The sequence below is a fragment of the Aspergillus flavus genome, chromosome 3 (assembly GCF_009017415.1).
Source record: "Aspergillus flavus chromosome 3, complete sequence".
NCBI lineage: Eukaryota > Fungi > Ascomycota > Eurotiomycetes > Eurotiales > Aspergillaceae > Aspergillus > Aspergillus flavus.
The window spans coordinates 2,145,947-2,170,993 of record NC_092407.1 but is presented as its reverse complement, the minus strand read 5'-3'; the positions used below and the strand labels follow the sequence as shown (position 1 = coordinate 2,170,993).

At 49.1% G+C, this 25,047-nt stretch overlaps 9 protein-coding genes and 2 non-coding genes across 11 annotated transcripts; 8 read left to right on the top strand and 3 right to left on the bottom strand.

Moving 5' to 3' along the window:
• Window positions 1-13: 13 nt before the first annotated feature.
• On the top strand, window positions 14-4,736 carry F9C07_2281969 (uncharacterized protein). The gene is made up of 3 exons (XM_071510530.1): window positions 14-364; window positions 449-2,001; window positions 2,052-4,736. The coding sequence occupies exons 1-3, from the start codon at window positions 203-205 to the stop codon at window positions 2,863-2,865; spliced, it is 2,529 nt and encodes an 842-aa protein (XP_071365026.1). The 5' UTR covers window positions 14-202; the 3' UTR covers window positions 2,866-4,736.
• Window positions 3,150-4,684, top strand: F9C07_4955 (putative microtubule associated protein; the record flags this gene model as incomplete). The annotated part of the gene is made up of 2 exons (XM_041290854.1): window positions 3,150-3,276; window positions 3,348-4,684. 2 exons carry the CDS (start codon window positions 3,150-3,152, stop codon window positions 4,682-4,684), a joined length of 1,464 nt encoding a protein of 487 aa, XP_041144563.1.
• On the bottom strand, window positions 4,737-5,669 carry F9C07_2150579 (40S ribosomal protein S13). Its single transcript, XM_071509230.1, has 4 exons — window positions 5,546-5,669; window positions 5,441-5,485; window positions 5,113-5,379; window positions 4,737-5,043 (listed from the first exon to the last, which is right to left on the bottom strand). The coding sequence occupies exons 1-4, from the start codon at window positions 5,546-5,548 to the stop codon at window positions 4,999-5,001; spliced, it is 360 nt and encodes a 119-aa protein (XP_071365025.1). The 5' UTR covers window positions 5,549-5,669; the 3' UTR covers window positions 4,737-4,998.
• A 211-nt stretch (window positions 5,670-5,880) lies between these two features.
• F9C07_2150578 (peptidyl-prolyl cis-trans isomerase B) lies at window positions 5,881-7,501 on the top strand. The gene is made up of 7 exons (XM_071509229.1): window positions 5,881-6,042; window positions 6,118-6,195; window positions 6,259-6,275; window positions 6,338-6,441; window positions 6,493-6,637; window positions 6,712-6,863; window positions 6,954-7,501. The coding sequence occupies exons 1-7, from the start codon at window positions 5,932-5,934 to the stop codon at window positions 7,163-7,165; spliced, it is 819 nt and encodes a 272-aa protein (XP_071365024.1). The 5' UTR covers window positions 5,881-5,931; the 3' UTR covers window positions 7,166-7,501.
• A 1,523-nt stretch (window positions 7,502-9,024) lies between these two features.
• On the top strand, window positions 9,025-11,128 carry F9C07_4952 (putative ATP dependent RNA helicase; the record flags this gene model as incomplete). Its single annotated transcript, XM_041290884.1, has 2 exons — window positions 9,025-9,224; window positions 9,298-11,128. 2 exons carry the CDS (start codon window positions 9,025-9,027, stop codon window positions 11,126-11,128), a joined length of 2,031 nt encoding a protein of 676 aa, XP_041144560.1.
• Window positions 11,129-12,037: 909 nt separating this feature from the next.
• Window positions 12,038-16,318, top strand: F9C07_1397769 (INO80 chromatin remodeling complex). Its single transcript, XM_071508072.1, has 4 exons — window positions 12,038-13,369; window positions 13,466-14,005; window positions 14,061-14,114; window positions 14,176-16,318. The coding sequence occupies exons 1-4, from the start codon at window positions 12,946-12,948 to the stop codon at window positions 15,585-15,587; spliced, it is 2,430 nt and encodes an 809-aa protein (XP_071365023.1). The 5' UTR covers window positions 12,038-12,945; the 3' UTR covers window positions 15,588-16,318.
• A 731-nt stretch (window positions 16,319-17,049) lies between these two features.
• Window positions 17,050-18,193, top strand: F9C07_4950 (insulin-induced protein-domain-containing protein; the record flags this gene model as incomplete). The annotated part of the gene is made up of 2 exons (XM_041290882.1): window positions 17,050-17,760; window positions 17,825-18,193. The coding sequence occupies 2 exons, from the start codon at window positions 17,050-17,052 to the stop codon at window positions 18,191-18,193; spliced, it is 1,080 nt and encodes a 359-aa protein (XP_041144558.1).
• Window positions 18,194-19,089: 896 nt separating this feature from the next.
• On the top strand, window positions 19,090-22,830 carry F9C07_2281963 (AICAR transformylase/IMP cyclohydrolase/methylglyoxal synthase). Its single transcript, XM_041290881.2, has 6 exons — window positions 19,090-19,210; window positions 19,387-19,430; window positions 19,581-19,707; window positions 19,784-21,269; window positions 21,335-22,292; window positions 22,349-22,830. The coding sequence occupies exons 2-5, from the start codon at window positions 19,412-19,414 to the stop codon at window positions 21,488-21,490; spliced, it is 1,788 nt and encodes a 595-aa protein (XP_041144557.1). The 5' UTR covers window positions 19,090-19,210; window positions 19,387-19,411; the 3' UTR covers window positions 21,491-22,292; window positions 22,349-22,830.
• Window positions 21,807-21,879, bottom strand: F9C07_t99. The gene has a single exon. It is a non-coding gene; the product is annotated as a tRNA-Thr (tRNA).
• Window positions 22,830-22,902, top strand: F9C07_t121. The gene has a single exon. It is a non-coding gene; the product is annotated as a tRNA-Thr (tRNA).
• A 909-nt stretch (window positions 22,903-23,811) lies between these two features.
• On the bottom strand, window positions 23,812-24,347 carry F9C07_4948 (uncharacterized protein; the record flags this gene model as incomplete). The annotated part of the gene is made up of 3 exons (XM_071511291.1): window positions 23,812-23,875; window positions 23,939-24,179; window positions 24,311-24,347. The coding sequence occupies 3 exons, from the start codon at window positions 24,345-24,347 to the stop codon at window positions 23,812-23,814; spliced, it is 342 nt and encodes a 113-aa protein (XP_071365022.1).
• Between the last annotated feature and the right edge of the window lie 700 nt (window positions 24,348-25,047).

Sequence of the window (25,047 nt, the reverse complement as noted above, 5' to 3'; positions counted from 1 at the left end):
TAAAGTCACATGGGGTTGACAGCTCGTTTCCTCTTCTCCTCTGTTTGCTGCTGCCAACCATTCCAGGAAATTCAATTGAAGGGGTTTTTCGATCTGCCGAAAGCGAGTAACATATTGGGTTACTCGCGTTGGTCCTTTCTGCAGAGGGGCCTTATCATTCGTTGAGGAGCAGCAGAGCTGGTCACAATCAAACACGTTCACTATGGCCCACAAGGCATCGGAGCAGGAGATATGCCAGTCAGTGCTTGGTTTTGTAACGGAGGGCACCTACCCAACCTCTGAGAATGTCATCGCCGCGGAGTTTCCGGTATCTGCTCTCGCAAAAGAGTTAGAGCTTATATCAAAGGCAAGGGAAGAAGTGGAAGTGAGTAGCACCAGTTGAGAACCCCGCGCTGCGGCCAGCCCCCTGCGACTAATCCACGATATACTTATTCTTCATGTCATATAGGCGGATATTACTACACTGAGCCGAGACAATGACTTCGACGCCGATGGGTGGATTTCGCAAGCAAAACAGCTTCATGCTGACATCGAGCGATCTCGTGTCACTGCGAGGGAAATTGTCGCGCAGCATGAAAATACAAACCCTTTACAGCTGAAGGTTGAAGATGCCGCTGCCAAGTTCCAACTGGTTGAAACTGAAATCGCATTCAACCAAGCTGTAATGCACACTCTTGAGGAAGTGCAAAGACTATGTCAGCGACTCGATGCTGGGCGAGCCATCCTTGGAGAGGGCCAAGTCATGGATGCAATCGAAACATTAGAAGCGACCGAGCAGGCCATAAAAAGAGACAATCTCTTTTCAAACACAACTGTCATGCACGTATTATTAGAGAATGTCGGCGAACTACGGAGGGAGATTGCGGAGTACCTCCGGGCTCGCTGGAGCAAGCAGCTGAACGTTGACAGAACGGCGAGTACATTGACACTCTTGAATAATAATGGTAAGCAATTCTCCCAAACCTGGATCTGGCAACTTTTATTGAATAAAACAGGGCATCCATTGGAAGAAACTATCGCGGCTCTGGTCCACCTTGATATGCTCGCCTTGTGCAAGGATAAGTTCGAGAAGGACTTAATTGCTACCCTTTTCGAGCCTATCTTATTACCCGCAATTGAAGGACAAAGCTGTGACGTCCAGGTTGGAGACTCATCAATCCGAGTAGAATCCCAGCCATCGAAGGCATCAGTGCCTGATGTTTTGGACCGCCTCTCCACAGTCTTGGGCTTCCTACGCCAACACGTTCCAGCAACAATCTCGGACTCATTTTCGAGTTCACTCATTCCGACACTCTCGTCGAAGGTCATATCGTGCTGGCTATCTTCCTCCATACCCACAGACCTTGAAGGCCTGCATATATTCGAAGATATCTTAAATTACGTTATAAAGTTCACAAATACGATCGAGACATTGGGGTGGCAGGGGTATGAAGAACTTGTTTCTTGGGTCAATCAGGCGCCTCGTTTATGGCTCACCAAGCGTCGAGTCGATTCATTGGACCAAGTTCGCAAAGTCCTGGCCGCTAGCCAAGGTACCACAAAGCAGGTAGAACGCGTCGAAAAAGAGGAGGTTTCTGGAAAGGATGAGGTTCTACTGGAAAATACGACTGAAGATTGGGATGCTGGCTGGGATGACGACAACGAACATGAGACCACAGCGAAGCATTCTGAAAATAAAGAAGATGAAGAGGATGTCAGCGCATGGGGTCTGGATGATGATACCGAAGAGAACACAGCCGAAACAAAACCTGATCCATCTACTGAAGATGATGCCGCCGATGCTTGGGGCTGGGGAGACGAAGATGAAGAAGAGCAACCCGATGATGCACAGACTAAAAGTACAAATGGGGGCAAACCTGTCAATGGGAAAGATTCATCACATCATGCTTCTCCACGGGAGGTCACACTGAAAGAGCAGTATACCGTAACCGACATCCCCGATTTTATCCTTGGAATCATTCAGCAGCAAATCAAAGATTCTGAAGCTATATCGCAACCTAAGTAAGTCGATGTTGACTTGATTACCCACACATATGCTGACTCTATTCCAGACATTCCCACTCTCGCGTTGTTTCCTCAGGTGCAGGCCTACTTGCGCTTCCGACCTTGATCCTCGCCATGTTCAAGGCCACGGCGTCATCGTTCTACGGTCTTAAACTCAACTCAGGGCAAATGTACCTATACAACGATAGTTTGTATCTTGCTGACAAAGTGCGCAACCTTGCAGAGGAACATCAGCTTTCCAGGCTCCATGCTGATATTGATGCGCTCGAGAAGTGTGGCAAATTCGCCTACAGCAAAGAGATGCAAACGCAGCGCACCATTGTCACAGACCTGCTAGACGGTGCACAAGGCTTCAGCCAATGTTCTGAGCAACCATTCCTGGGAGAATGTGAAAACGCGGTCAGTGCAACTGTTGACAGAATCCATGACGTCTACAAGGAATGGCAACCAATCCTGTCACATTCCGCACTGCTTCAGTCTGTTGGTTCTCTGGTATCAACAGTTATCAACAAGATCATCATTGAGATTGAAGAATTAGGGGATATATCGGAGGCTCAGTCTCAACAGCTTGTGTTGTTCTGCAACCAAGTATCTAAGCTGGAGGAACTATTCATGCCAGAGACAGCGGATGATATTGCACGTGTACCAATGACCGCTGTCTACGTGCGAAACTGGCTGAAATTCCAGTACCTTATCAACATATTGGAAAGTTCGTTGGCCGACATTAAGTTCCTCTGGCTGGAAGGCGAACTCCGTCTAGAATTTTCGGCTGATGAGGTGGTTGATCTTATCGAGGCTCTTTTCGCGGAGTCCGACTACAGGCGAAAGGCAATTGCAGAAATTCGACGAGTCTCGAGATGATAAGCACTAGTACAAATGTATTGTATATAATAGTGGAGTATAATATGATAGGCAATTCGACCATACTAGTATCTACAGATTGTAGGACTAGGGCAAAGAATAGCATACATAGTTCAAGTTCTTGAACTGACTGCGGGGGATCTCCGCGCTTTGCGCAATTGGCCGCACCGGTCGCCGTATTTTTTTCCTCAGTCTGCGCAGGTTTTGTCTACTGCGAACCGATTCGATTTTTGACAACGCCGCTTCAGACTCCCCAGTTCCATTTGTCCTTTTACGGTTCCAAAATGAGCGAGGGTTCAAATTCCACTTCGGCTGCGGCCTCTACGCAGAGGCAGGTTCGCGTGCAGCTTACTAGCAAACAAGAAGATATTGCACTACCTGAGAATACCGGCCCGATTCTGGTTCCCACAGGTGAGATTATCTTGCGCCAGGCCTTTATCTTCCTGGTGTCGGTTTTTTCGTGCAGTGATCTAATTATGTAGGTCTTCGAAGATATGCACTCTCGACGTTGGTGAACAATCTCCTTGGCAGTGATAAGCCAATTCCATTCGAATTTTTGATCAACGGGTCTTTCCTCCGAACTTCGATCGATGAATACCTGACTGCCAATGGTATCTCTGCGGAAACTACCTTAGAAATCGAATATGTGAGAGCTTTGATTCCACCTCTGCATATTGCATCGTTTGAGCATGACGACTGGGTAAGCTCGGTTGATGTGCTTTCTACGACCTCGCCCGCCGCTTCTTTGGCCTCTGCAACAATTTCCGCGGGCCAAGAAAGGATCCTCTCTGGCAGCTACGATGGCCTACTTCGAGTGTGGAACATGTCATCTCAGATAGTTGCAACCTCGCCATCTGCCGCCGATGGTGGTCATACCGCATCTATTAAAGCCGCCAAGTTTATTTCCCCAAATTCAATTGTATCCGCAGGTCTCGACCGGACAGTCCGTGTGTGGAAGTATTCTGAGGATGGGGATGGTTTCTCGGGTAAGATAGCGCCTCAGCTTGAGCTGTATGGGCATAAGGGCCCTATAAACTCGTTGTCTGTACATGCGCCTTCGAATCGCATACTTTCTGCCTCGTCAGACCACAGCATAGGCTTCTGGTCAACCAAGAAATCAGATGCACCAGCCGCTCCAGAGGATCTATTGCCATCTGCTGCCTTGAGGAGCTCCAAGAGGAGAAAGCTGAATTCGTCTGTGACCATCCCTCAACGAGGACCCCTGGCACTCCTGTCCTCCCACAGTGCACCTGTGTCGGCTGCAATCTTCGACTCCAATGATTCCACTGTCGGTTATTCAGCTTCTTGGGACCATTCCCTGCGTACATGGGATCTTGTAACTGCTACACTTGTGGATACTCGGACAACATCTCACTCACTGCTTTCACTTGAGCACCTCCCTGAACACCACCTACTCGCCGCAGGAACATCCGCTCGCCATATCACGCTGATCGACCCTCGGGTGTCAGCAACTACAATTGCGGCCATGACTCTGCGAGGCCACACAAACGCTGTTGTCTCGTTGGCTCGTGATCCCAAAAGTTCCCATGGTCTCATTAGTGGAAGTCATGATGGTACATGTCGGATTTGGGATATCCGGGCCACGAAGACAGACAAGGATGGCGTTGTTGGGGAGAGTGTATATTCCATCTCCCGCAAGAGCCTGGAAGAACAAGGTAAATCTGAGGCCAAGCGTATCGGTGGAGAGGGCGTCAAGGTTTTTGGTGTGGCTTGGGATGGAACAGTAGGCATTGTCAGTGCCGGTGAGGACAAGAGGATCCAAATCAATCGGGGCGAAGGCGTCTTATCTTCTGCGTAGAATAAGTTGCACATATGGGCCTGGCGTTTTGCTATAGGATGAAAAGTTGAGATTCTCTAATTATTTTTTTTTCTCTCTTTTGCTACCACTACCATACAAATCGACGTCCTTTCAGATGCTTATAGATCCTGAGACACAAACACGGGATACAGCATTATTTGGCTGCATATCCGTTCTCTAGATATAGTACATCTCATGAGTTTTAAACTGTATCCAATACTCAATTACAAGAAATTAAAAGATAAACGCCATGCCATGCCCCCCACATAAAGAACGCGAGGTCCAACAAAGTACAAACAGCCGGTGTAGTGAGCTCAGAGCCTTCTTTCCATACGATTGAGCTTGACAGCAGTTTTGATCTATACAAACAAGCATTAGCCCATGTACTCCCGGAGAAACAGGAGCAGGAATATGAGAGCAAAACTAACCTGAGTTCTCGTCCTCTGTCCACGAACGGGGAGTCCCAATGCATGTCGTCTACCCCGGTACGTACCCGTCTCCTTTAAGCGTTTGATATCATCCAGGTACTGTCTGCGAAGGTCGTTCTCGATTTTCATCTCGGACAAAGCGGCCGTGATGTCGAGGACCTGCTTGTTTGCAAGCTCGCCGACTTTACACGTGGGGTGGATGTGGAAGCGGGCTAGAAGGCGTGACGAGCCATTGTTCCCAATGCCGAAAAATGACTGGAGCGATTTCTGATGAAAGTGTTAGATTTGATAAGGATACTATAGTGCATTGGTTGGCTGGAGTGCTTGCCTTTACGAGGTTCCGCTCAGGGAAGTTCACGCCCAGGATGAAGACCTAAGTGAACCATTAGCCGTGAGCCCTGAACTGTGGGAAACGCGACTGAGAACAACATACCATCTTGCCTGACTGGATGAACCCGGTCTGCTCGAAATAGGACAAACTGTACTCCGCTACTGTCCCTCCGGCGCAATGACTGACCTCCGGAGCGCGGAAGAAATCACGTCGCAACAATATTCCTCCGGTTTAGCTACGGTAAGTTTCAATACACCTTTCTGTAAGATTTAAGCTTCTGGGGCAATATTACAGCACACTCGAGAGGAAAATTACACATATCTAAGCTCAAAATACAGGCTTTGCCTGCATTGGGGATAACGGCATCTTGGCATCTCCGCAATTGAAAGCTGGCCCTTCAGTCCCGCGATTCTTCCTAGGTTTCACTCCAATTGTACTCTTCAAGTCATTGTTGGGATCTCCAGAAACCGGAGACAATCTAAGTTATCATGAACTTCAGAAACCTCTTCCTATCGTTTTTCTTTCTTCTGGCGGTTGGACTGGCTCTAGTCCACGCCGAAGAAGCTAATCAGCCCCGTGGCCCGAAGATCACTTCTAAGGCAAATACCCTGTCCTCGTCGCTATTGATGATTGTTGCTTCTCTCAATGAATGCTCATTGGTTTATTTTATATAGGTGTACTTCGACATTGAGCACGGCAATAAGCCTCTGGGCAGAGTGGTGCTCGGATTGTATGGCAAGACCGTTCCCAAGGTAACGATCCTTACTACATTCGTACCTTGCCTAGGATTATGCTAATGAGATTTCCCTGGATAGACCGCCGAGAACTTCCGGTATGACTTATTATCTTGATATTATATGTGGATTTCTTGTGTACTGACATCAAACGCTTAAGGGCTCTCGCTACCGGCGAGAAGGGCTTTGGTTATGAGGGCTCTACCTTCCACCGTGTCATTAAGGAGTTCATGATCCAGGGTGGTGACTTCACCCGCGGTGATGGTAAGCTTGCCTTTCCGAAGAGCATTGCACAGGCTGACGTTTTTCATCAAGGCACTGGCGGAAAGTCTATCTATGGCGAAAAGTTCAAGGATGAGAACTTCAAGATTAGGCACACCAAGAAGGGACTCCTGAGCATGGCCAACGCCGGCAAGGATACCAACGGCTCTCAGTTCTTCATCACTACTGTGGCTACTCCGTATGTATCTCCTGCATTAATATTATGGCTTTACGAAAAGACTCGCGGACAAAGAATGCTGATATGCAGTATAGATGGCTCGATGGCCGCCACGTTGTTTTCGGCGAGGTCCTTGAGGGTTATGAGGTGGTTGAAGCCATCGAAAACGTTCCCAAGGTTCCTGGTGACAAGCCCCAACAGGTGGTCAAGATCGTCAAGAGTGGAGAGCTGGAGTCTGAGGACAAAGGTAGCCACGAGGAGCTGTAGACCTTCTCCGGGTCAATGTTTGATTCTTGAAAGAGTTTGAAACGTTGCTGATAGTTCTTGACCTCTAAAGAAGACATCGTTATCATTGAGGAGCCATCAGAAACTCCAGCACCATCTTCACCAGCACCTACACCCGCATCAGCTAGTGCTTATGCTTCCTCTTACTCTCTTTCCGGATTTGTAGTATTCCTTGTTGCCGTTGCCCTTATAGTGATCTCTGTTCGGAAGGTCTGCAAGGCACGGTGCCAGTGCAAAGCAAATGATGAGAAAAGCATTGTTTGAAAGAAATGCAGAATTTCGCCGCGGATCAACCATCCAATTAGATTCAACTTCACCGATACATTTTGACCGTACTGGGTACCTAAAAACTAGTACCTAGTCTACTTACTAGCACATATCTCCCGTAGCGTCTAACGCGCTTTGCGTGTGTACTCAGGCTTTCCCCATAAAAGCGGTCAGTAACAATTCAGCAACTTGGTCGTGGCAAACCTTGTCAGGTGACTGGTTACTGCCAGGAGTGGCAAATGTCAGATTCTGCTTCTGTGGTGCATGTGGGAAGTCTACAAATGCAGAGTGGCTATTTGGATATACTGTGTATACAATTTATTTTATTATTATTGTTTCTTCCTTAGCCTTTCGTTGTGTTGGGTGTCAAATATTGGTGTAGAGAATGAATGATGTAGACATATACGATTGAAATCTCGATGTCTTTGTTGTTTCGTTTCCCCTTTGTGTATGGACATGAAAACGAAAGGAAGGGTAGAAAGACATGATAACCTTTGTCCCCATGATTTCTATACACATATGGAAACCCCGTACTTTTGGGCACAGACATACTATCATTGACGATGATCATTGCATCTGATCGCTTTCAATAAGTAAGTAATGTACCGATTCAACAAGTGGTTTTCATTGGAACCCCTCAGATTGGTCCGAACAAAGTTACTAGTACTTCTTTAAGACCCCTCCGAGTACCCAGTAGGTATCTAAATGGTAGTATGATACAAAAATAATATCGAGATAGATGATTCGAAGATCCTAAAAGACTTTACTTAATTGTTATTTAATTGACTTATGAAGGATATCTTCTATAACTACATATTGCCGAAACATGTCACAAGGGAGAAAGAAGAGGAACCAAGATTGATACTTAGGGAGGTACAGGATACGGTCGGTTGGTTCCATTGTAAAAACCGCAAAACCCTTCTTCACAGTGACGGCAAACATTGAAAAAAGAAGGCAAAAAAAAAAAAAAAAAAAAAGACTCGGCCCAGCCCATAATTACCTGGTGCCGCCGCAACTTACCTTTTCCTTCCCTTCTTTTTTTTTTTTTTTTTTTTTTTTTTTGTCCTATTTGCCTTCGCTTCAGAACTTTTTTTTTTTTCTTTTTTCCTTTTTGTTCCCTTGCCTTTGAAATCCACGCTGGATGTGCCAATAAAAAAAACCCCCAAGACAGAATTTTTGGAACCGCATGCAAAATACCCAGAGCGAGTAGGTACCAGTACAGTCCGTGGTAAGTACACACAGGTTGGTGGTCATTGAGCGTGACTGCAAACACTAAATTAAGTCAGGCTTTGCCTCACTTCCTCTCCTTCTCCCACAAAACCTAATCTCTTCCTCTTCCTTTCCAAACCTCCTCCCCTAATCCAAATTGGTTTTCCTTTTCTTTTCCACATATTATCAACTTCTCTTTTTTTTCTCTTTCTTCCCCTTTCTTTCTTTCTGCAATTTAATAGAGGGTTAGATCTGGGAGATCGCCTTGTTCAACTTTCGAAACCCCCCAAATCTTTTTTTCTACCTTTTTCTTGTTGTGTTACTCATATTCGATCCATCTGGATCGCCACTCAATAGAGAGACACGAGGATACTTCTTTTTACCTTCTTCACGTTTCTCTCTTTCCCTCTTGTCCTGTACAAAACACGAATCTCGGGCGCTCTTTTCCCGTTTTTTGACGATAAGCAGATCACGCTTCTGCTCCCCGGGTTTTTTTCTTTAAAAAAAGCACTTCTTTTCCCTTCCCTCTTTTGTACGTCCATATACAACCATTTCATTACCGCGCCAGGAAACCCGCATTCCACCTGTGCAACTTGGAATACATTACTTATCTGTCATCTCTCGATAGTTAGTGGAATACCGCAAAGATGGCCGACAGCTTGAAGATGGGTAGCCTTTCCCTCAACGAATCTCAGCATGCGCCTGCTCCAAACTCTTCCTCTGGCCGCGCTGCCTACATCCCTCCCCATCTCCGTCAACGCCAGACGGGTGCGAACATGGACGGAGCCCCCGCCGCCGCTCCCCCTGCTCCTGGTCCCAGCGGCCCGGGCAACTCTTGGGGTTCGAGGTATGTATCTCTCCTGGATTCGCCCTGCAGCTTACCCTGTCGTGTGCAAGTTGCTAACCATTTAATATCACAGAGGCGGTCCTCGCGGTGGCAACTGGGCCAACGCTAATGCTCCTGATTTCAGCCCTCGCGGTCCCAATCCCAATGGTAACACTAGCTGGACTCCCACTGAAGGTTCTCGCCGGTCATTTAATCCAGATGCTTACGGAAACCCAGGTCATGGAGGCTCTTATGGCGGAGGCAGTGCCAGAGGCTCTGGAGATGGCCAGTGGCGCGACGGCAAGCACATCCCCGGTCCCGCCAACGCCCGCGTGGAGCGTGAACTTTTCGGCCTGCCCAACGATCCCACTAAGCAGAACACTGGTATCAACTTTGCCAACTACGACGATATCCCCGTGGAAGCCTCCGGTCAAAATGTTCCTGAGCCCGTCAACGCATTCACCAACCCTCCTTTGGATGACCACCTGATTGCGAACATTACGCTCGCTCATTACCAGACTCCCACCCCGGTGCAGAAGTACTCTATTCCTATCGTGATGAACGGCCGTGACCTGATGGCTTGTGCCCAGACTGGTTCTGGAAAGACTGGTGGTTTCCTGTTCCCGATCTTGTCTCAGGCATTCCAGAACGGTCCTTCCCCAACTCCTGCCCCGGCATCCGGCCAGTTCAGCTACGGCCGTCAGCGCAAGGCCTACCCGACATCCCTTATCTTGGCCCCGACTCGTGAACTAGTCTCTCAGATCTTCGATGAAGCCCGCAAGTTCGCTTACCGCTCCTGGGTTCGTCCCTGCGTCGTCTACGGTGGTGCCGATATTGGATCTCAGCTCCGTCAGATTGAACGTGGTTGTGACCTTCTGGTTGCCACTCCTGGTCGTCTCGTGGATCTTATCGAGCGTGGCCGCATTTCTCTTGTCAACATCAAGTACTTGATCTTGGACGAAGCTGACCGCATGTTGGACATGGGTTTCGAGCCTCAGATCCGCCGCATTGTGGAGGGTGAAGATATGCCTCATGTTAATGACCGTCAAACTCTGATGTTCTCCGCCACCTTCCCTCGCGACATTCAGATGCTGGCTCGCGACTTCCTGAAAGATTATGTTTTCCTTTCTGTTGGTCGTGTCGGCTCAACCTCTGAGAACATCACCCAGAAAGTTGAATACGTCGAAGATCACGACAAGCGTTCAGTTCTCTTGGATATTCTCCACACTCATGGAACTAGCGGTCTCACCCTCATTTTCGTTGAGACCAAGCGCATGGCCGACTCTCTGTCGGACTTCCTGCTCAACCAGCGCTTCCCCGCCACCGCCATCCACGGTGACCGTACTCAGCGTGAACGTGAGCGTGCTTTGGAGATGTTCCGTTCCGGCCGTTGCCCTATCTTGGTTGCTACTGCTGTCGCTGCTCGTGGTCTCGATATTCCCAACGTTACTCACGTTATCAACTACGATCTGCCTACTGATATTGACGACTATGTTCACCGTATCGGTCGTACCGGTCGTGCGGGTAACACCGGTATTGCCACCGCCTTCTTCAATCGTGGCAACCGTGGCGTCGTCCGCGATCTGATCGACCTTCTCAAGGAGGCGCACCAGGAGGTCCCCTCGTTCTTGGAGAGCATTGCTCGTGAGGGCAGTGGATACGGCGGCCGTGGCGGCCGTGGTGGTCGTGGCCGTGGAGCCAACGCCACTCGTGATATGCGTCGTGTGGGCGGCGGTATGGGCGGTCCTCCTTCCTTCGGTGGCAGCAGCTATGGCGGTCCCAGTGCTGGCTATGGCGGTAGCTATGGTGGTGGTGCTCCCTCTTACGGCGGCAGCGGCGGCGGCAGCTACGGCTACGGTGGCAGCGGCGGCGGCGGCGGCTATGGAAACCCCTCGGGCCCTACTGGACCTTCTTCCTGGTGGTAAATCCAGGGTTGTGGTCTCTGACGAGGCCGTCAGGTCTGATTGGCTCCATTTATCTTCATTTGCCTCTCGTTTGACGGATACGATCAGAACAAGCCCTGAGTTGTTATTTTTCTTTTGTTTTATCTCAGGAACGGCTTTGTCATGACCGCCACGACTTTTTTTTAGATTTTATTGCTCTTTCACGTTGTCTTGTTTCGTTTTATCACGTCGAGTTATCGGTGTTTTCTATTTCTGAGCATTTCGCAGATTTTGTTTGCTTGTTCTCGATTTTAGACATGGTCTTATGATGCGGTCCGATCTCACCATGTTGCTGCTCCTGGTTATACCCTTCATGTAATCGAGAGCATCTTGGTCGGCATTGCATGAACATCATAGATTGCGTTGTCTTTCTCCTGCGACCGCTTCTATCAGATACCCTTTTTGTTCTCAGGCGGCCATATGGAGATCCGCTTGAGCGATGTGCGCCGAGCAGGAGTGCCGGCTTTTCGTTTTCGGAAAAGTGCTTTTTATGGTTTCATCTGCTTGGTGCTGTGGCAACGCATCGACCGTGTCTTGCAAGATAGATCTCTTACTTTTTCGGTATCTCATGGCGGGTTGTTTCCATTTCCTTATTTATTTGTCTGAACCTCCGACATTCAAGTTTCACTTCTTATGCATGCGTCGCTACTGTTTATGCCTAGTTCTTTCTTCTCCATGCATCACTACGGTGTGGAAGAGAGGGCGAGAGGGCTATCGAACAGCGTGTTGCGACCACGGGCCTTCTTCGGCGGGTATTTGTTTCTTTTTGACACTACCTCTAGGACGGGGGGTGCATGATAACGTGATGCGAGTGATAGAGAAGGGATTTTTCTTTGCATTGTGTATGGCGTTGGGCTTGAGCTGCTGTGTCCACAAAAAGATTATGTTCTCTGCACTTGGGACCGTGGAGGATGGATTGCTGCTTTTGCTGGCACTTATGATTTTTTGTGGTTATGCTAGACATCATTGTCTCATGTCAGTAGCGATATAGGCTCGACGAGATATGCCGAAGACGGCCCTGTTCACGGGGACTTAATTTGTCTCGCGAGGAGGGGAGCTATTTATCAGGACAAAAAGTTTGATTCTAGTCTTACCTACTTCTTGTAGTAACTCCTAAGATGCCCTAGACCCATGAAATCGTAGTAGAAGTAAAAAGTGGAAGCCTTAAAGACGTCGAGCTAGCAAGGCTGACATCCGAGAGTTCGTTTACAAGGTCGTAATCAATATCCTAGTGTTGAGAGAAGGAATAGAAAATCCCTTAGGTAATGACTATAGAAGATTTGTTCTTACTTCGACTTTTTATTTTATTTGTTCTTTGTAGTAATTGATCTTTTATTTTCTATTATTTATTCAGTCTGGAAGAACTATTAGTGAGGTGACAAGAGTGTACTGTACTTACTCCGCTAGTATCGTTACTTTAGTGACGGGAACCCCGTGCAAAAGGCAATCAATCACTGGATCCCCCGAATGGGACACCAAAAAGAAACTCACCTCATCCTTCGTCATTTAACACAACCTTTCTTTCTCCCTTTCCTCATCCAACACTATCCCACCTCCTAAACAGCGCCACTTTCCTTTGCCCTTATATTAGTTACTTACATTACTCTTCTGCCATCTATACTTCGCTTTCCCTTGACCGAAGTGCTATACGCGCTTCCGGCTGCCGATTTCTCTGCGGCTGTCAGTGACCCCCGTTCAAGGGCGCGCACGGAAGACCACCACGTCAAGGATCTGGTGGTTGTTCAGAAAAGACAATTGACTTCGGATCTACAAGACCGTTATAAATCCAGGAACAAAACATGGCCGAAGTCGAAAGCACCGTCGCAGACGACTCGTTCGTACACTCCGAACCTCAAGATGAGCAGCAAACCCATAACATGACGGTTGGCACGCGACGCCAGGCAAACGGTACAATCGGCTCCGTTTACTCGGGGAACAAAATCAGGCATCTCAAGAAGGAGGATGGAATCCCGTTATGGCGCAAGGACATCCAGCATCAGTTTCTCAAACTTGTCTTCGAGGACAAGACACCCGTCTTCACTCGTTGGCCAGACGGACAGAAGGGCCTGGACTTTGCGGATGTCTACATCGATGCTATGGCAAAGAGTAGCAAAACGAGTAAAATTCTGAAGGATAAACTTCAAAACGATAAGCAGGCCGCCATCAGCATGGCGATGGTCTGTCTACTGGTGAATTTCGGACGCATGAATACCACACTCAACTGTATGTGACCTTCTTCGACTTTTCTCCTCTACCATATGGGCCTACCAGCTTTGCCCATGTGTTAAAAGTGCGATTATTGATCTATGGCCTTCCTAGTTTTCCCTGAAATGCGTGCTCAACTGCGGACTTATCACTCTATCCCTTCCTTGCAAGCCCACCAGGACCCCAATGCCTACAAACAGCTACAAGATGCCCCGCGTCTGAAGTCAATCCTTAAGGGAGCATCAGAGGATGTTGATCAGCCGAATACGCTCGATAAGATCAAACGTCAGAGAATTCCTCGGACAAACCCGGTCCATCTTATTTTCGTTATGGCCCAGTACGCTCCCAAGGTATCTGAATTGCACTTCTTCCCTCCCCGCGACTTTTTCGACTTAGTCATGAGATCTACGCTCAGCAGCAAGAGTCGTGCGAGGGCCTTCTTGTGGTTGATGTGGTGGTATTTAGAGAGTGACTTCTCGCCTGAGGCAGCCCTGAACAACCCATTCGGCCCCGGTCTGGATGGTGAAGGAACTGGGGGTCTGCCAATCAAAGTACCAAATTTTGAGAGTCTCACTGAAGAGCAGGCAAACGAAGAAAATGTGGACACACAGTCCGAAATCGAATATGGAGAAGCTAAACGCTTGGAGCGTAAACGTTGGTGTTCCGACCTGATCGTTCTTTCCTTGCTGTATCGGCTGACCTGGTGTAGGTATCTTGGAAGAAGAAGAGCCAATCCCTAGGATAACTAAACGGTCTAAGAAAAGTATCTCTTCATCACCCTCCCGTCCAATAATATGCTGGTTTTTACTAACCGTACCCCATAGGCCTCCTGGAGCCTGGATATGACGATGACCAGGTTTCAGGCGATCTTTCTAGCCGAGGGGATGGCCTTGGAGGTCGTGGATCTGCTATGTCGACCCCATTGCACCCCTCGGCCAAACGCTATCCGGATGACGAAGATGACTATCTAACCCCGGGACAATCTGCCCGTTCCCGATATAAGCGACCCAAGCGGGATTCATCTCTTAATCGTTCTGTTGGTCAGCAGCGCCTCATCCTGAAGACAAAAATGGAGCATACCCCTGACGCTTCTTCCCCGGCCCCTCCAGGTTCTGGTCACCCGATTCTCAATAGGTTTGTTCCGGAGCCTACTTTGCCCCAACAGAGCTCTTCCCGCCGTCCCCGCCCGCTTACCCAGCATCAGCTGGCTGTGGAGCAAAACAGGCGGCAGCGTATTGAATACATCCTCGCCAAGCGGAAGAATGAGGCTTACCGGCTCCTCCGCGCGAAACGTGAAACCGAAATCCCGTTCCACCGCTATAATCGCTTGCTGCAGAATGTCCCCGATAACTACGACACGGAAGATGAGGAACACTCGTGGGGCAAGGGGGGCTTGATTCCCAACCCCGAAGAAGAGGAAGATTACGGCGAGTGTGCCAGCTTCTACTTGTCCGTCATTCGTAAAGCCGCAAGACGACTAGACCGGTGGGACTATGAAGATGCCAATGGTCCGAGGAGAGACCGAAAAAGGGAGAGAGAAGAGCGACAGAAGGCAAGACAAAGCGGAATTGGTCTTGACACGGACCTAACAGGGCGTGTGCCCACCTCTGCACGTAGCAGAGCTCGAGCTGCGCGTAATGCCAAGCGCAAGCTCGCTGGTGCAACTACGGATGCCTCTACGGCTGCGACTCCCAAAACTAAGAGCACGTCGGCATCTCGTTCCAAGAACAACCGGAGCCGTACAAGCCGTCCCACTGGGGATGCACTGGCAGCTGCTGATGGTGCTACTAAGGATGGTCTTGAGGCGCCATCTCAAGACCAGGAACTGTCATCCATGCCTGGGGATATGGACGGTGAAGCGGAAGGCCTTGATGACATTGACCGCGAACTTCTTGGCGAGGGAAGCGGTGAGGAGGATGAGGGTGTTTCTCGAGGGCCTCTACCTTCCCGTCCTGCGGAGCCAGGCTACGAAGATAGTTTCATCGGCGAAGGTGTGGATGACGATGCAGACGCGTTATCTTCGGATGAGAATGATGATGAAGCAGATGAAGATGATCTTGAGGAAGGAGAAGGGGACGTTGATGTTGAAGGTGATGGTGACGAAAACTCATCCACATTTGAAGGCGGCAATGGATATGCCGCCAGTGAGGCTTCGTCAGTTGCTGGCGATGCCGCTGATAAAAGCTTGGAAAGGCGAACGGGAGAGAAAGACGAAGAATCCCGAGGTGATCATTGAATAGGGGGCTCTTGTATTACTCGTGTGAAGGGGACGACCGATGAGCTAGTATTTCCGTAATTATCTGTACCCGATTCTTATGTCTTATTCTATACTATTTCTCCGATGTTTCTTTTCTTTTTCTTTCTTTTTTTCCCATCGATTCTACGCCTTTGATTCTGTATCGCTATCTCACCTTCGGCTTATTCTTGACTTCCTCGATTTTGTCTTACTTTATCTCTTTTCTTTATGGAATTTTTATGTTGATATAGTATCACAGCAGACGGTTCCTCCACATAGATCGAGGGTATAAAAGAATAGAATCAAACTGCTTAATAGTGATTCGTCGAAGCTTTCTATGTCAGGCAACAGTAGCCATACAAGATATCCCAGACGATGGTATACATGCATGCAGTGGTACTTCGCTCACACCGTGACCGTGACCGTACCTCAGGGTCACGGGAGGTTAACAGCCAATGACACGCTGTCAATGCATCGAGGCAGCCCTAGGTTAAGCTAGTGCAGAGGTGGCGATACTTTCCATGCGCTGATGTTGTTACGGTTACTGGTTCTCCTCAATGGCACGGTGACTCATAGACAGCGATACGTCATGATCATCGGGCCACTCAGGATCATGGAGTACATACATAGCCTTGAGAAATCGACCTCGCATTATTTCCCCGGGGGTGTATGAGTACCACTACTACTACACCGTACAGTAGTTGCAGGAGAAGCGCTGCAAATGGAGCGGAGAGAGGGACAGAAGGCCTATCAGAGTTCGAGTACGGCATATTTCGAGCAAATCATTGGTCATCACCGGAGGATTTGTTGGGAGGAAGGAATGAAATTGACGTCCACTGAATCTGCAGGTGTTGTTTGAGGGTTAAGATTTGCATGTGAATTTGACACCTGACTGATCACTGGATTTGGTTTGCTCCCAATTTTTGAGTCGAAAACTTCCCCCAACCGCAAAGCATTCCACATTCTTAACAGCAAACACGTCTCGGGGCATATAGTTCTATCTCGGGTTTATTAGTCTAGAGTCCATATACTTCATTGCACTTCGATTCAATCATTTCCCCGGCGATAATTACCCTCCCTGGCCCCTGCCGAGCCGATCTCGCGCCTCTATCTGCACCGCGTACTCCACTCCAGCGCCTCGACGAACCAATTTCCTCCTTCAACCTCCTAGAATTTGAGCGTCCGTGCAGCAGCCCAGGTGAGAGAGCTTGTGGCACTCACAGACCTGCGTGTCTCCCTCAAACATCGTCCTGAGAAACCCCTCTTTTTTTACGAGACATTGCTGGCACGTCGCTGTTGTAACAGCAGACCGAGGATCTAGCTGTGCCGCCCTTGGTTTCTTTAGACGGCGGTCACCCAGAACAGAGCCTGTGCTTCCCACCTCCTTAACGATCCCGCCGGTCTTGAATTTATACAGTTACATTTCCTCCATTCGAAGTTCCACCACAGCTTTCCGCCCGTCATGTCTGACAACCCAACGATTCTCCGACCCCGTCCACGACGGGTGTTTGACCTCACTCCAGCCTCGACCGAATCATCCGAACCCTCGAGCCCTGCGGAACCCGCCAACCCAGACTTTTTAAACCCTAAGGATGCCGGGTCTACCAGCGTCAGTCGGACTGGTTCGATCATGAATTTGACGACCCCGACGCTTTATGGTATCTATTCGCCGACGGCATTCGAGGGTTCCCGGGACGAATCCAGTCCTTGGGGAACGGAAGCTCAGACGCCAGCCGTCGAAAAACCAAACCCCCTCACAGTACCGGAAAAGCCAGATCGATTCACCCTCAAGAGAACCCGGTCACGACTCAGTCACGGGCTATTCATGGGTGTGATCCTGCCCCAAGCACTCAAGGCCGCCCTCTTGTTCAGCTTTGGCATTGTCTACGGGATCATTACAATTCACTTACACGAAAACCATTGGATTACACCGGTGAAGTTGGAGAACACCCACTACTACGGGTCATGGGAATACCTGGGATTCTGGGGTGTGGCCGGAGTCGTTTTGGGGAATGTGCTTCCTGGCCTTGATCTTTTCTCCGAAGACGTTACGGTTGACTACGCCAAGCAGCCGAGTCGGTCAAGCAACGACGAGGAGAATGAAGAGCGTACTCTCTCGTGGGTTGCAGCGGTCCGGAGCGTTGGTGCCTTTGTTGGGGTAGCATTTGCTATGGTAAGACACCCAGATTGCAAACTTTTTCTCCCGGTCATGTCGATTGACTGACATTTCTCTATAGCGGAGGACCCCTTGGCAATCGACTACTCAAGCATCGGCAACGCTCGCTCTCGCAAACCCCGTCCTCTGGTATCTTATTGATCGCACTAGGACAGGCTTTTTCATGTCCACCATCGTAGGAGTAGGTGGAATGGGAATCGTCCTGGCACTCAGGCCGGATTTAGTGCCGCCTTCTACGGGGGCATCCGCATCTGCGATTCCCGCTCTGAACAGCACTTTACGGGATCTCGGATTTGGAACGGGTATCACACAAGAGAGCCTTGCAGTCAGGACTTGGGTTGCCAGTGTTTTGTTCAGTGCATGCGTTTGCTTTGGAAACATTGGTCGCCAACTAGCGATTTTTGCGCGCAGGGAATCCCTCCAGGCATAAATCAGGCATGGAACCAACATTGAACTTATTAATCTTTTTTTTCTTTTTTTTTTCACACTCATTCGAGCGTATCTGCAACGTTTTCTTCCTCCATCCTCTCTTGCATAGTTCTAGGGTTCATATACTTGTCATATTACTCTGGTTTGGTAGTAAACTGTGCTTGAATAGACCCGTGGTCATTTGCAGAAAAGATCACGGCGACGAGACTATTACAATGTTGCACGCCCATTCGTAGAGCTTCTCAACTACACAGTAAGCTTACTACCGATACTACAATGACCATAACATGGTCACCCCCGGCACACACACACAAGGTTAAGAAAGAAAAAAAAAAAAAAAGGGGGGGGGGGGGGGGGGGGGGGGTTAAATATAAAAAGGAGTGTAGAATCAATCATTGCAATCCCTTCCACTGAACTCGAAGAGTTCTAGAAGACACTGCACCCAAGATCGACACCCTGCGGTTTGCAGTTCCTCTCCATTCTTTATGACGATTTCCGTACTTCATAGGCATCACCCCAATAGGAGATATCCTCGTAGGAACGCTTTTTGAAGAATGTTGATTTTGCGTTGTTCATGTAGAAGAAAAAAGAAAAGGAGAGGAAATTGCGGCCGAGCCGAGCGCAGTTTTGTACGTTGTCCGCTGTGGTGGTCCGTGCAGCATATCATGTGATCTACGCGGGCTTTCCGAGCTATGTCATGGTTCGATGAGTCAGCCATCTCTGCATTACGATACATAGTACTCATTTAGTACTAGCTCGCTGGGAGCTGCCCCGCTATGATGTGATTGAAAAACTAAACTCTATCTAGCGTGTTAGTCATAATCAAGAGCTCGGTTTCCTGCCTCAGGCATGCTAGTCCGAAAGCGGCGAATGAACCCCGCGGAAAAGTATCTGAAGGTATAAGGTATAGGAAGAGAGAGTATCAGTCTATTAACCAGGATTCGATCAGTCTGAGTTCCAGGCGGCAACTCTCAACACCTGTTGTTACCCTCCTATCAGAAACAGGCTTGTTCTTCAGGTAAATAATCCCCTTCCCTTCGATGTTGTTGTGGTTCTTGTTCCCCGGGTGTGCCCCTCCGACTGCTTGCAGTGTTGATTGTGGAGGGGTCGTGGGGATAAATTTTTCCCCTCCTTCAATTTTCTTTTCCCTTCCTTTTTCTTGTCTTTCTGGTCCCTGACCTTGACGTGATCTAGTGTCTCTCGCGGTCGCTGTCTCAAAATGTCTCAACAAAAGTCAGGTAAGACAATTGAATTGATCTTTGCAGTCTGGAACTGCATTGCTTACCAAGTGGTGTGGATGTGGTCCGAATGCTTCCCCACAGTTGACATTTCTGTTACTCTTATGGATATTGAGGCGCTCACCGACTGACACGCGATATCTACTACAGCTATCCTCTCCGTCTATGACAAGACCGGACTGCTTGACCTGGCCAAGGGCCTGGCCAAGAACAATGTCCGTCTGCTCGCCTCCGGTGGCACTGCCAGGATGATCCGTGAGGCAGGATTCCCTGTCGAGTGAGTTCTTCCCTGTCTACACACATGCTTATCAGATAAGATGACAGTTGTTGGAGCTAATGTATCGAACCTACAGGGACGTCTCTGCTATCACCCATGCTCCCGAAATGCTTGGTGGCCGTGTCAAGACCCTCCACCCCGCTGTCCACGGTGGTATCCTCGCTCGCGACATTGAGTCCGATGAGAAGGATCTGGCCGACCAGAAGATCGCGAAGGTCGACTTTGTTGTTTGCAACCTTTACCCCTTCAAGGAGACCGTCAACAAGGTCAATGTCACTATCGAAGAGGCCGTCGAGGAGATCGATATCGGCGGTGTGACCCTCCTCCGTGCTGCGGCCAAGAACCACGCTCGCGTCACCATCCTTTCCGACCCTCAGGACTACCCTGAGTTCCTCAAGGAGCTCGATGCCGGCGAGATTACCGAGTCCAGCCGGAAGTTGTATGCCCTCAAGGCCTTCGAGCACACCGCAGACTACGACACTGCCATCTCTGGTTTCTTCCGTAAGCAGTATGCGGGCAACGGTGAGCAACACATTGCTCTGCGTTACGGTACCAACCCCCACCAGAAGCCTGCTTCGGCATACATGCTCCAGGGCAAGCTTCCATTCAAGGCCCTGAACGGCTCTCCCGGTTACGTCAACCTGCTTGACGCTCTCAATGCCTGGGCTTTGGTCAAGGAGCTCAAACAGGCACTGGGCTACCCCGCTGCGGCTAGCTTCAAGCATGTTTCCCCCGCTGGTGCTGCCGTCGGTGTGCCCCTGAACGAGAAGGAGCGTAAGGTCTACATGGTTGATGATATCGCCGGTATCGAGACTTCTGGTCTGGCTCAGGCTTATGCTCGTGCCCGTGGTGCCGACCGCATGTCCAGCTTCGGTGACATCCTCGCTCTCAGTGACGTTGTTGATGTACCCACTGCCAAGATCATCTCGCGTGAGGTTTCGGACGGTGTCATCGCCGCAGGCTACTCTCCTGAGGCTCTTGAGATCCTCTCCAAGAAGAAGGGTGGCAAGTACCTCGTGCTCCAGATGGACGAGTCCTACGTTCCTCCAGCCGAGGAGACCCGTACTTTGTACGGTGTTCAGCTCTCTCAGCACCGCAACGATGTGGTGATCTCTCCCCAGAAGACCTTCAGCACCATCGTGACCCCTAAGGACCTCCAGAGCCTTCCTGACTCTGCTTTGCGGGATCTCACTGTAGCCACCATCGCTCTGAAGTACACTCAGTCCAACTCTGTCTGCTACGCCCTCAACGGCCAGGTTGTGGGTCTGGGTGCTGGCCAGCAGAGCCGTATCCACTGCACTCGCTTGGCCGGTGACAAGGCTGATAACTGGTGGATGCGCTTCCACGACCGTGTCCTCAACATTAAATGGAAGAAGGGCACTAAGCGTGCTGACAAGGCCAACGCCATTGACTTGCTCTGCTCGGGTAACACCCCTCGCAACGATGCAGAGAAGGCCGAGTACGAGCGTGTCTTCGAAGAAGTCCCTACTCCATTCACTCAGGAGGAGCGGGAATCCTGGCTCGAGAAGCTGAGCGAGGTTGCCATCTCGTCCGATGCTTTCGTAAGTCATCTCTCTGGTTTTCCTTTGATCCATAAAATCCTCCTTGCTGACCCACCCCACACTAGTTCCCTTTCATCGACAATGTTTTCCGCGCAGCCCGCTCCGGCGTTAAGTACATCGCTGCTCCCAGCGGTAGCCAGAACGATGGCCCTGTCTTCGAGACTGCGGAGAAGCTTGGCATTGTTTTCGTCGAGCAGGGTACTCGTCTCTTCCACCACTAGGTTATTACCATCGCTTGATATGAGATAGTCCAAATGTTATGCTAGTGTTTATGTGACGACGTTAGTCTATTTTCTCATGACTTGATACCGAGCACTCTTGAGTGCAATAAAAGAAAAGTTCAATTGTGCAATACTATGTGAATGCTGATGATGAATGAGTCGGGGGGTAGCTGCCCAGGGTTGACAACGGGATAGGCCTCCATTCGCACCTAGACAATGTCCAGGTAAATCATATGGGATGTCCATCAAGTGAATCAGACAGTCGATCGCGGTTTAGAAAAAGACAAAAAGATCAAGGCAAAAAAGAGATGACAACTGCTCCCACGCGGATTTGAACCGCGGACCTCATGATTACTAGTCATGCGCTCTACCAACTGAGCCATAGGAGCTAGATTGTTGAATGCGGTTTCAATAATTAAATCTATATTCTAACTAGTTTTTCTCAAATCTTGATTTCCCTTTGAAGTAGGTATGTACATACTATATAAATCCTAGGCACATATGTTCTGCTAGTCTAATCTTCTACGCTATTTGGTGCTTGATCGTTATCATCCACAATACATATAGGATTCCTGGTGGTCTCAAGTCCTCCCTGGTTGTTAAAATGGCCCAGGGAACCCGGTCCGGTCCCGTTCTACCGAACCGATAATATATATATATGGACAGCAGTAACCCAAAGGCTCTTTGTTTGCAACCACATGATTGTAGGCCAGTATAAAAGGCCTTTCCTTGTCTATAAACTTACCAGGAACTCAAGAATTTTACCTTTCACCAAGGAACTCGTATTCCTCATCATTCTAAAGTATGTACCATAGATCACCGAACACCTGCAGACGTGAGGTTGACCAAAATCCACATACCCAATCTCCTCACTACAAGCTGCACATGTAACACATCTACACACAAGCAGTTGAACAATGCTACCTGGACGAGGCCAACTCGTGACCGGCTAGAAGGGCACCCATTAATGAAATCGGCCAAACCCAAGTCAAAGTGAGGCCCAGCATGTTGTTACTATATCGACTGATACGATTGATACGACCCCACCAGCGGATGCACTCTTTTGGAGGACATGGTGCAAACAGAAAACCGGGAATCTAAATCGCAGGTAGCGGGAAGCAGACAGGTAAGTTACTGACTATGCTAGGGCCGTATTGACATTCGCTTGATGATGCACGAGAGAAATTCCTAACCTCCAGAATAAGAGCTCATATACATCCGATCACAAAAGTGTTAACCAGTACTACTACTCTGTAGTAGGACACTAATATGACATCGTTGTGCATAGTGTTATGATACCCTTACTTAGTTCTGAAAAAGAGACATTTTCAACAATCCAGCTCCTATGGCTCAGTTGGTAGAGCGCATGACTAGTAATCATGAGGTCCGCGGTTCAAATCCGCGTGGGAGCAGTTGTCATCTCTTTTTGCTCTGCGTTTATCTTTTTTATTAACATACTTATTTATCACTATCCTCGGCGTTGTTCGTCCCATTGGAAATGAATATTGTCTCCCCAGGAGTATGCCTTACATGGCCAAACTCGAACTTCGTTTTGGGGTCCAGCATCATCGATACGTTACCAATGAACTTTGGATAGCCTGCTGTCGACGCCCATATTCTTCGTAGTAATTGTCGGGACTAGGTATCGAATCCTGTACCTGGGATGGGATTTTGTCCCATGTTGTGGACCCAATGAGTTGAACAAGTCACCTCACATGGTTACATCGCTTCCTTGTTGTCCATACAGTGAAGAAACCCCAGAAGCTATTCCCCGCGTGGAGTGAGACGAGACCCTCCCTTTACTTCGCCCCACACTCTCATTATCCCTAGACCAGCCCCGATGGTTTGCGGACCATCCCGGATACAAGGGTTGACATGGAAGTGCCTGGGGCCGGAATGCAACGCTACCAGCGCGAACTAGCACACTAGTAGCCCCGGTATTTAATAGGTACTCCTGCAGATGCATTTGAAGGCTAGAACCAGAACAATCTGGACTGCGTCGCGGTCTCCACGAGCGCTGCTGATGGTCAGCTAATCGGTGGTATGCCGACCACCTTGCATGAGGGGTAACTCGATAGTATCTACGGAGTTTCCAGTTAAACGCGGTGGACATGCTGGCACGTTGGCTCTCGCAACCGCTCCTCTGATCCACATATACAATCCTGTATACCGATACCTACCAATCGGACTGATGAGGTACAGAAACATCTACTTTTGGTCATGATTCTTGCTCTGTATGGGCAACTTCCCCGCAGACATACACTATGCATGATACTCGTACTCACTGGATTTTTCCATAGGAAGCCTGCATCACGCAAGTGTTAGTCATTAAGAACCTCACTAGTGTCAACTTCACATGCAACTTTCTCTGGGTCAATCTCGGAACTGATGTTGCCGTGAGTCACCAAATCCGTTATGTTCTCTAGACGTGGGGATTTGATTTCATACCAGAATTGGACGATGTTGGAAGAAAGAGGTGTATATGCTACTTTGAGGTCCGTATGTCGTTCTTTGATCGACCGTGGCCTACACTGTAAGTAGCACCGCCTCGATACTGACCCAACTGCTGCGCCTTGACCAAGGGTAAAATAAAAACTTTGGATCCGACTGCGTCCTTGAAGTTGACGATCTGGCGGCAAAGACAGCACAGCCTGTGGTGAGGTAAAAGGGTACACTCCCTTCTGTCGTTCTTCTCATGGCGACCAAGGAGTTTATATGCTCTTACCAGCCTGGGCCAAAGTGTACGATAACGAAACCAAACAGAGAGAGTATTCAGAATTGTTAACACAATTTCCTTATTCATGGGTGGGAGGAGCAGACCGAGGGCAATGCTGAAAGTCTCCTGATCAGCCGCCATTAGTTACAGCTTAGGCATCGTATCCCAGTAAGCCGCGGTACTAGAGAAAAGTAACAACTGTCTCCATGTTGCAATGGCAGATCATGTACCTCCAGTATCAGTGGGAATGCCATTGTCGTTCTGCTTTAGAGTTACAGCATCTTCGATCGGCTTCTTCACAAGAGAGATCGCTGTCCCAGCGCACTGACTCTCCACCCTCCCCAGACAGGGAGCTTTGCCCTGAGCAGCTAAGCAGGCACTTCGATTAGTACCTAGAGTTTTAGACGGAGTGTCTTGTGAGTAAAGTGGTTCGATATGTCTCACATTGCCTTGGGTAAGTTATAGTACCCACTCTGGTCCTTGCAAGTTATTAGGATAGTCTTGAGAGACTCGGTCTGGAAAGACAACTACGAACGAGTCCGGAACATGGGCCACCGCGAATGCCAAAGACAAGGTGATTGTTTGGACTGGGGTAAGGACACTAGTTCTCCGGCCCTAAGCAGGATGTGGAGGATCAGCAGCCAACAGACCAACTTTTTAGACCACTTCCTTCAAAGCTAACCCGGCCTAGATTGTACACCCTGGATGCAACCGCTAACCTGCCCTGGATAGTAAATTATCGGGCACCAGTGAGAGAACGTCGACGGGCGTTTGCAGTTCTTTTTTTTCCAGCAATTAGTGGTTGGCCGAGGTGCAGCTGAAGAGAAGTCACCATGTGATA